The following is a 10,845-nucleotide window of genomic DNA, read 5'->3' as shown; positions in this document are numbered from 1 at the left end:
GAGCCTTTGTTGCTGAATGCTACAGTTCCCACAAACTGGCCACTAATGCATCACACTCTAGGGCTAAATACTGTAACTGAGCCACCAAGCTGGCTAAGCAGAGTAAAGAAATCACAGAGCATTTCTTGTACCAGAACTGATTTAGAAACAGGTCATAAATTGAAATTACTGTGACTTTGAACTACTTAAGGAATTTACTAACATGACAAAACAAACAGAGCCAACAGCTTAGCTTGTCAGTGCTTGATTTTCTACCAGCTTGAGGGAAAGTCTTCTAATTGGTCTCCCCTCCTGACATTTTATGTTCCCTTACCTTACCAGAAGACAGCAAGATACAGAGTCCAGCAGATTTTAAATTTGCTGGGTAGAATATGATGGATTTATTTGTTCTCTTACTTTGATTATTACCAGTAGCTCTTTGAAAGGTCTCCGTCTTAAACTCTGATCAGATGGCATCAACTTTCCCATTTTACTTTTTGTAGAAAACATTTCAGAAAATATTTTCAACTCTGACTCCATCCAGCTATGTTGGTCTGTTTTCAATGACTTGGAATTCAGGTTCTTACAGAGAAATTTCTGTGGGTTTTTACTCTGAACTTTATCAGATACCAACAACCATGTCTGTGGGGCAAATCAAAAAGGGTTCTTTATTGGGAAAAAAAATGCAAGTTTAATACAGATACGATATAAATTACAAAAAATGTTTTAAAAATCACCTCTCCAGGATACCCAGATTAATTGAAGGTGGAGCCTCAGTGAAGCAAATAAAGTCTTTCTAAGATCATCTCTCATTTTAAAGCAGATCATAAAAATAGTCCAGGCCTTGTCCCAGTTCCCAGATGGATATTCCAGTGCCCAGTTCTTCTGCAAGCTCCAATCGCAACTGGATGGACTAAAAGACAGATAAAGCAATTATGTCTCAGTCAGAGATATCAGACACTCCATACTGCCATCTCTTCATGCCATTGCCAGACATTTAAAAACATCTACCCTTGAACCAGCTACTGAAAAACCTTGTCTGTAGTTCAAATACTCTCTGGTTAGCAAGCAATCATTCAGTCAAAGACAGTTAATCGTACCAGTTAAGTCAATGACCTAATAAAAGATTACCATCTAAATTGACAAAATGCCACAGAAATAAATCAGATTTATGAACTATGCAAAGGACTATTCTAATTTAGGCCATCATTTCACAATGTACAGAAATTCTAACTCTTCCCAGAAATATCTCAGGGGTAAAATAAAACTTTATCACTGAAGACGATCAGAACAATTTGTCAAATACCATCAAGATCTCTTGCCTACCCTTGCCTTTTCCCAGGACAGAGTCACAATTTACATTACAAAAACTCTATTTTAAAGAGATTCTTGGAGATAATAATTAAAAGTATCTCCATTTGATCTCCAGCCATTGATTTAGAAGAGTTAGTTTAGCCACTGGTTAACAAGGGAAGCAATGCCACAATTCACATTCTGCCTTTTTTTTTTAAATTCAAACAAAAATAATTATTTTTCCATCTTTTGCTCTCAGGTTTTCCTACTTTGAACTACAGCACTGTAGTGTTTAATCTACTCACACTAGGGATGTGTTTAAAAATAATTTTCATGGGAAACAGAATAAAGTATCACAGCATCATTAACAGATCCACTGGGCCTGTCATTCATGACTGCTTTTAACTAATTTTGAGCAACCTGTCAGTGAGTATAATGTTAAAAGGGGAAAGTAGCACAATTTTCATGAGGTAATAACATTCAGTGTTTCCCAACCATCATGACCAGCAAATCTCAGACTATTTCATTACAAGAATGTTGAAAAGGGAAAGAAAACCCATTTCCATGCATTCACCAATCACCACAGGTGAGTGGGGATCTGTTAGAGAGGAAATAATGAAAGAAATTTACAGGAATGAGTTTTCTTAACCTGGTTAGTACTGACAATGGCAGGGTGAAATCCTTCCCCAAGGCTGAAGAAAACAGCATAACAGCACAAGCTATCTTTTCTCTGATACACTCACAATGAAATTTTCTAACACTCTCAGACAAATAGCAAGAACATAGATGTGGTAGTTACTATCCCACATGTGATAGTACTTCCACCCATATTGGATTAATGAGGGGAAATATCCCTTTACTCATGGTGCTTAAGATAACAATCCAGAAAAACAGAGCCTTAGATCATTTCATACTAGTTTAACCATAAAAAAAAGTCTCTGGTCTCTGTAAAAATAATGTAGTTTCACTACAGAAGCAATTCCCTTCCAGTACTAAATGCCAGCAGAGGTTTAACACGCTGGCTTTTTCAGGTTTTTTCCAGTTTAATTTAAGAAAGTCTAAAGCTAACTTCCTAGGAACTAAGGCTGTAATTAACCATTTTATCCTGTATTCTGCTCTACTGCAGACTATTGTGTAGAAGTTTTCAAAACACTGAAGTATGTTCCACATACTGAAATTCTGTTCCACAGAGCTGAAGAAAATAGGGTGATGTAGGCTGACAAAGACAATCAGGATACTGTTACAAAGGCAAAAGTTCTCCAAGCTTCCAGCCACCATAATGAGAAGGAAAATTTCTTTTGTATCTTGTCTGAGAATCTGCTAAGAACATGTCTGATAGTACATGAGCTGTGCACTTGAACAGATCCTCTACAGCACTGGTTTGTCCTGGTGTGTCTTATCTCTAGGCATGCTTTATCTTCAGAGTTCCCAAAACCCCATTATGCATGAGAGAAAACCAACCTTCTTGCACAAGCAGCTGAGTCCTTGAATCATAACAATTTACATAACATTTACATGAGGGCAAACTTCTTTCAAAAAAGCTTAAACCAGTTCAACATTTTCTGAAATATCTCAATAATGAAAGAGTCCAGTAAACATCTCTGTCCTCTTATGGCACTCTGATCTGAGAAAGTGGCACCTACCTTCAGTGTTGGGTAGAAGACTGCATGTTTTCCTCCCTTATTTCTGCAAAACAAGAAAAACAAATAGTCACAGTAGCTTTGATAGATAACAGGATTTTAAACAAGGCTAGAACTCAAAACCAGGTTTGTCCCTTCCAAACTTAAGCACTCTGAGATACTGTGATACTGTGAAAAGGCTGACAGTGAAAACAGAGGATCCAAGAAGAGATCTCACAACAGAGTTGGTTTGATACCATATCACAGTAAACACTGAGATATTTTGTTGCAACTGGATGACAAAGCTGTCAGATTGTAACAGGCAGCTGCACCTGCTAAATGCGCATCTGAAAAAGATGAAGACATTTGGTTTTCTGATGCAAACTGTGAAATATTTTCTCCAATTCCCTGAATTCGTTTATCTTTCAGGCTAAATTAACTGCGACCAGTATAAAATATACAGACAGGGCAAGCTATACTGGGCACAAATACCAAGGTGGCATTTTAAACCCCTAGTAATAAGAAGGATGAGTTACAAGGGGTCTCACAGCACCACTTTACCACTTAGGCCAGGAGAAAAAGTGGAGTGCATGGACAGACCAAGAAGGAATTGCTCCTAAAATCTCAACACTTACATAAGTGAATACCTGTCTGCGCACTGGGACAAGCACTCTGATTTCTGCAACTATTTGTAACAGTCTCTGCCTGCTACATGAAATCATTAGCTGTGCTTTGCTTAAAGATTCATGATTTCATTTCTCAGCTCTTGCAGACGTGCAAGATTTCCAGGTGAGAGGCCTCACCAGGGAAGCATACATATTTCAGGCCTGGCTGCCATCCCTGTCCAAGATAATTGAACCTTTGCAAAACAAAGTGGTAACTGAAAAAGAGTTCCTTAAATAACTCTCCCCTGCAGCCAGCTGAACCCCTCAGCTGACTGCCAAGCACAGCACAAGTGAATTTTAGAGTGATTTTCGGACAGAGTGGGCTTCGTGCATCAAAAATTCCTCCAGGAAGCCCCACACAAGAACCTCCAAAGTTTGGCTTCAAAGGAAAAAGAGGAAGTACTACTGACAAGCTATCCCTTTGCAACAAGATAATTTTGCCATGCAAGAAATGTGATTCAGACATGAATCCCAGAAGCATGCCATTCAAACAGAGTCCTCAGAGTTACACTTTTGAGAGCAAGTTTTCATCTAGTGCTCATTGTGTCTCCAACAGGATTGGACATTAAAGATCAGTAAAACAGAGCTTCTGATTTATTCCTTTTTAGTTAACACAAAAAACTGTAATTGTTTGGTGCAAAGTAATTTTGCAACAGGATACCAAATAATTAAAAATGAAGGCATACAGATCCCGGTCATTTCATACAAACACATGAAAAAAACCCCAAATTTAAACACTGCTCAACAATAGATTTTTTTTCCTGATAAATAAAAGAAGAAAATTACAGGCTGAGAAACACCTTGAAAGTTAAAATAAAAATACAAAGGTAGGTGATTTGTAGGTTTAGTTTTAATTTTTGTTTTTTGGTTGGGTTAAATATTGATAAATATTTTAGACGAGATTTTTTCAGAAATAAAGAAGTTTTGATTGTTTTTAATAAAAGCTTCTAAAATGTGTTTTACTCTTCCTTTCAGTTGTTTATCTTCACATTAATAATGCATTGAGTAATATAAAAGACACAGCTTTGCAGAAGTAGTAGGATTTGATTGTATCATTTTGAATATTTTGATATTTTTGCATAAAAATAGCAAATTATCAGAGGATCAATAAGATACTGCTGAGTTTATTTATTTTAATCTATTTTAAATGGATTCTTCTAGATCAGGAATCCTCTTGTCATTTCACAATGAACAAGGGTGGACAAAGAACATTATTGCCCTTAACGCTCTCAGTTCTTTCAAAAACTTTCTCTGGAAGTCCCTTAGTTTTACTTCTATTACATTTCTCTACAGTCCATTCCATCTAGTGGAGGTTTGTCACTTAAACAAACTAACCAGTAGGATTTGTGAAACCAGACTCCTGTACCATAGATTTTTCTCCGAACTGTTTTTGGCTGAGTTATTGGTAATCACCCGACAGCTCCCAGTACTCATCTCAGAGCCTCTGATTAACTGACACACAATAGATAACTTTGATGGATAATTTCTAAAGATATGACCCATCAGACTTCTCTTCTAAAGATTGTTCTAGTTTATGTAATTTCATGAATCCTTCTGTGATTTTCTCCTCTCACCCAAAACACTCTTTTATGCTGCAGTTCAGGGTTGACACACAGATCACTATCAGCAGAATTTCCATTTGCTGAATTCAGTTGCATACTACAGTCATTGGCCCATGCCCAAAAATATTTGCAGAATGGTAAGTTAATAAACGTAACTCACTTTTTGTATTCAAAGTAGTGTTCAGCAATTTGTTCATCCCAGACAATTTTTGGCTTGTGTTCCTTCAAGATTTCAATGTACCTACAAATTAAAAACATAGATAAGGAATTAAGTTTTCTAAGAAGCAGTTATGAAATTACATTGCAGAAATTTCAAAAGAGCAGTTTTACCATGTTTAGATGTTGAGCACAGTATCAAAAATATCTTTTTGTTGACAACTCATTTCCTAAACCACTTTGAAATTTCATGTTTGCATTTTTAGGCTATTTTTTTTCTAAAGTGTTGCATATAAATATCTGAGGGGAGGGTGTCAGGAGGTGGTGCCAAGCAAAAGGACAAGAGGCAAGGGGCAGAAAGTGATGCACAGAAACTTCCACCTGAGCATGAGGAAATACTTTACTATGTGGGTGACCAAGCACTAGAATGGATTGCCCAGAGAGGCTGCGGAGTCTCCTTCCCTGCAGATATTCAAAAGGTATCAGGGCACCATCCTGAGTAATATGGTCCCTGGAGCAGGGAACTTGGACTAGATGGCCTCCAGTGGCCCCTTCTTAATTCTGTGATTTGTGTGACTCTGTGAATTGATTAATGTTCATTGATAGCAAATCTGCAAGGACACATGAAGGCACTGTTGTAATATTTCTACAGTCTGAAACCCATATGCCAAAGCACAGGAACTGAAGTCATCCCTAGGCTGTACACAACTGCATCATCCACCATGAGGCTTATGTCATCAGGAAAGTTCTTCTAGGTAAGGGGCTTAGCTAATCTTCTAAAACTGAAACTGTCAAGGAAAGTTCACTGCTAAGTAATTCTGCATATGGATTTTCCCCATCACTGGCTTCTTGGCATTATTATCTTGCATGGACCTTTTGAACATGGAATGACCTATCTCCCCTGACACAAAGTGAGGATTGAGTACTACTTGGACCCAAAACCCTGGGGTAGAAGAGCTGGTATGCTGTAAATTTATAGCTCATAGTATCCTCTCAGGGCAGAGACAGTGTCTGCATTTCTGACAGCAAAACAGAAACAAAGCTGCTGGCTGCCACACATCAGAGGACCAGAAGATGGCAAGCTACTGCCAGTGATAGAGGCCACACAGGTGTCACATAAAAATGAGAAGTCTCATTCCCCTGTCTCTTCTGCATTTTTTAGCCTGCATCTTTGGTCATCTCTTTTTGAAAGGTCTATCAAAGCCATCTTCCACAATTGGTCTCATTCTTGCAGTAATTTCTCTGCTTATGACAGGATTTGGATGGAAACATTTCCTTCAAATCATCTTATTTATTATTAAGAAATTTCCATCAGCCACTATCCTGACTGCATCAGTGCTGAAATTCCATCTCACTATTATACATCAAGAAACAGAAAAATTTTGTATTGCTCAGTTTGAAAAAGATTTGTTCTTTCATTTGGTACTATTCAAAATGCAATTAAAATATTCAGCATTGCCAGGATCATCTTCTCTCTTTTGCTGTGGCTTTCTCATTCATATATTGGCAAAATGTTTCCTACAGCTAGCGGGTTTAGAAAAGATTTTCTTTTGTATTTATATCAAATGAACCCAGCCAGGTATGGATTTATCTACATAAGCAAAAACACAGGAACATGTGAGCACATGGAAACATGAAGAGGTCTTGCACTCTCCCTAACCCACACATGCCCTGGAATAATGGACCTTTTCAAATGGGCTAAGTTAGACCTTTTGGAACCTGCCCATCCCTTTTTAAGACATACAAAAATTTTAAGTTGGCCCACTAGAAACATATGCAAAGAAACCTAGTTTTTTATACTTAAAATTTAAGGACAGATTTTAACAAACTGTCCCATTCCAGTAATGCCAGGAGACTACACTCATATAGAATATGGTACCAAGGTGTTCCAGAGCAGAAAACAAAAATTACCAGCCAAGACATCCTGGCACACAGCTTTGTTCCTGAATGTATGTCTTTAGATGGGAAATCTTAATTCTGCTAGCTAAAATTCCCAACACAATTAAAGAGTGCTCAAAATACTTATGAACAAGCTTTAAAAATAGAAGTGCAAGTGGAACCAATTATTATACCCTTTTCTATTAAAGGTATATTATTATTATTTTAAAGCTGTTAAGGCATATACCACATTTAATGAGCACTCATCTTGACCACGCACAGAGAATTCATTTCCCTTGCTTCTGTCTCTAGGCATTTATCCCCACAGTATGTAACAGCAAAACTGAAAAAGTTCATCTTGAAATCACATCTACAGTGATGAGACTAGCTACAAGCTTGAGTTGGGGAAAAAAGAAGTATTAGCCTCCAAATTGTCATTGCTATCCACTAATCTTAGGGAGCCTACTTGAAACATATGAACTTGGTTTTTATGTTTCTCAGTTAAGGACAACAAAAATTCCAAGCACAATGTTTAAACAATAAGCTCTCATTTACTTCAGTTGCAACTGCATGCTCAATGCCTAAGAAAACCAAGCTTTATCTTTTTCAATGAGACACAAAGTTGCTGTGAAGAGTTGGAAAGAGGTGCATCAGCAAACCACACCTATTTCCCATGGGCTTTCTATTGTCCTAACTTGGGAATAACCCATTCCCTTCTTGTAGTAATTTCCCCTTTACTTGATTCCTTTTTTTTTCAGTAAAAGAAAGAAAGTAAGAACTCCAAGAGATGCCATATTATCCTATTATCTCAGTAGTATCCTACCATGTGCACCATAAGTGGAAAGGTTCCTGTGTAAAACTGCATCAGCACAACCACAACACACTTGCTTGACTCAAACTAATACATACCAGGCACTCTTAATATATTATCTCCTAGCTGGGGCAGTACTTGACTCAACAAATATTTGACATGCACTGGTTAAAATAAATAAATAAATAAATAAACAGAAAAGCAAAATTTGCCATTGCACCGAACAAGACAAGGGACGTCAATGTGTCTGGGATAGCAGAATTCTAGATAAATTTTCAGGTTCTCAAAGAGGAAAAGAAAGGGGCAAGAAGCTCACCACAGCCAGCTTTCCTTTTTTTCACCCCTCATTTCACTCTGTACCTTTCAACTCATATTTACTGCTATTTTTTCATTCTCTCTTTCTAATTTATCCCTCTTACTACTGCCTCTGTGCCAGTTCACTCCTGCTTTTACACAGCTATCCAGACTAATTCCTCATCCATCACCTCCTAACTTACTACCGTTCTTCTTTTACCAAGCTGCCTCAGCAGTTAAGAGAATGAAAAACACTGAAAACTCAGCTTCACAGCCTTGCACTACATATTTCCTGGGAAGTTTGTGACCACTTGCAGAGCAAGTCATGCTGTTTCTGTGGTGCCAGCCTGAAACAAGGTCAGCACAGATGAAGTATCTGGATTATTGATGCCAGCCTCTACTGAAGCACCAGGGCAACATATAGAAATGACAGATCTGCATGGATCATCAGCAATAGTAACAAAAGGCCAGTGTCACCTGCATGTCCACCTTGCAAATACGTGTTCTGACACAGACAAGTGCCATTCTGGCTCACTTAAATTGCCATGCCTTTGTCAAAATGGGCACTACCTGGTATTCGGAGAAGAACAATTATTTGTGTGATAGATACTCCTGGTTACAAACACTCTGGGTTAAAGCAAACACTTCCTTCTGCAAATTAAAGGAGAAGCCAAAACATACATATTGGAGTTGCTGTAAAGTCAGTCCTGCCAAAGACGTGTACCTATGAACAACCCTAATGTGGCTACACCTACACACTATTGCACTTTACTGTTTATTCAATGAATAAATAAAGGAACCAGATGAAAGTTTCTCAGGATTTATGGCTGGTGTTCCTTTTCTTAGATGCTTTTCTTCCAAAACATGAAAAATGGCATGGCCCTGGAATATGTTAAGGTAAAACCCACAATCTTTAGTCCCCCTGAAGAAGCTATTTATCTTCATGGATGATGCTTTTTTCACTGAGAATATAAAGAAACCAGTCTCTAGTATATCTTTTGCAACAAAAATTTACATTCTAGGAAGAGATAGTTTTGTATTTAATTCTTAGACTAGGATTTATTTATGAAGTTAAACTTTTTAATCTTTGGGTGTTTTGCTTTCCTAGTCCTGAATCACTGCAACCAAAAAACTGTAGTGAAAAGGAAACCACTACTGAGCATACATTGCATTTTAATGCTCTTTTCTAACACTTTATATTTTCTCCCCAGTTCTCACATGAACAAAACTCTCATTAGAAGCAATAGGTCTCTAATCAGAATGAAGGATCATTTTCTCCTGCTACAGAAAATTGAGTTTACAGTCTTCAACTGTACCATATTTGAGAGATTCAGTCAAAGAACAAAAATACTACTCAGCTTTAAAATCTATACCACACATTTTCTTTTCGGTTTTCTTCAGTTACAATAGGCTTAGTTATTAAAATGTGAACCTACCAGGAATTGTATCTCCATAAATATCAACAGTGCCTATGCATGGCAAGTTTTAGACACAGCTGGACAGGGCCCATCTTCCCTCTTTATAGGGAGCTGTATCTTTTATTAAAAGTAAGAGAAGTCACACAAAAGGCTGTATTTTAGAGCTCAAGAGTTCCAATTTCTGATGCAAAACAAATAGACAGAATAGCTCCAAAATCAGTTTTTACAGGCACACTCCTAAGAACATTCTTCGTACGTATCTTCCAAAAAAGCACCAGCCCATTTCTCCACTGCTCTGTGTACATCAGGACACTCTGTGAATGGGAAGATACCCATCTTTAAAACAAGAGTTTTTACAGGAGTTGTATATATAACCCATAAGTCAAACCCCTTTTTATTTCATGTTTAATTTTAGCTACCTTGACACTTACCATTTAAGGTTTTTCTTAATTATTTCCTTTTAGTTGAGACAAAATGTCAAGAAACAATACAATCTGGAGACATTTTTTAAAAAAAATGTTTTAAAAGTGGGAATTTTTTGGCCTTCTCTGCTTCTTAGAAGACAATTTCTAAAAAACAAATGCCAAAATTCTGAATATCCTATAAGCTATTGAATTATTTAGTCATGAAACTAACAGTTTTGATAATAGGTGTCTTCCATGATAATAAATAGAAACACAAAAAGAAAAAATTTGAAAAAAAAAAAAAAAAGATTTTATACAGATTTTGAGTTTTCAATCACTCAGTCCCTAAAACTGCAGCTTGCAAAAGGTAGAGATGCCCTACAATTTAACCATCTTTATATATTAGCCTTTAAAATACTTTTGAAAGCATTCATAAATTTATTAAATACCTAGCAGGGTCATTAACAACATAATGTTATTTGTGTGTGTGTGTGTGTGTATGTTTATCTATACAGCATTACACAGTGCAGAAAAAAAGATCAACAACAGACTGAATGATTAAGCTTTCACCACACTGGTTCCATCAGGATCACTTAAGAACCTTTTTACTCATCTCCTCTCTCCACTCAATAACACCATATTTACAATTTTTATGCTTCCAACTTTAAAATGTGGTAATGTTGCATAGCACTGTATCCCTTGCTTGCACATTAAAGAATTCAGATTTTAACATATATCCCACAAGTTCTTTCAAAAGCAAATAGGT

At 37.0% G+C, this 10,845-nt stretch overlaps 1 protein-coding gene across 2 annotated transcripts in view; it reads right to left on the bottom strand.

The window, feature by feature from the left end:
- Positions 1 to 622: 622 nt before the first annotated feature.
- CHID1 (chitinase domain containing 1) overlaps positions 623 to 10,845 on the bottom strand; it is a 98,381-nt gene continuing 88,158 nt past the window's right edge. For both annotated transcript variants that reach the window (XM_063158699.1, XM_063158698.1), the window contains 3 exons: positions 5,279 to 5,359; positions 2,916 to 2,958; positions 623 to 892 (listed from right to left, as the gene is read on the bottom strand). In XM_063158699.1, coding sequence (XP_063014769.1) covers positions 794 to 892; positions 2,916 to 2,958; positions 5,279 to 5,359 — 223 coding nt within the window. In that variant the 3' untranslated portion in view covers positions 623 to 793. The remainder of the gene's footprint in view (positions 893 to 2,915; positions 2,959 to 5,278; positions 5,360 to 10,845) is intronic.

This window comes from Melospiza melodia, chromosome 6, assembly GCF_035770615.1.
Source record: "Melospiza melodia melodia isolate bMelMel2 chromosome 6, bMelMel2.pri, whole genome shotgun sequence".
NCBI classification, from domain to species: domain Eukaryota; kingdom Metazoa; phylum Chordata; class Aves; order Passeriformes; family Passerellidae; genus Melospiza; species Melospiza melodia.
This window is presented reverse-complemented; position numbering and strand designations above follow the sequence as displayed.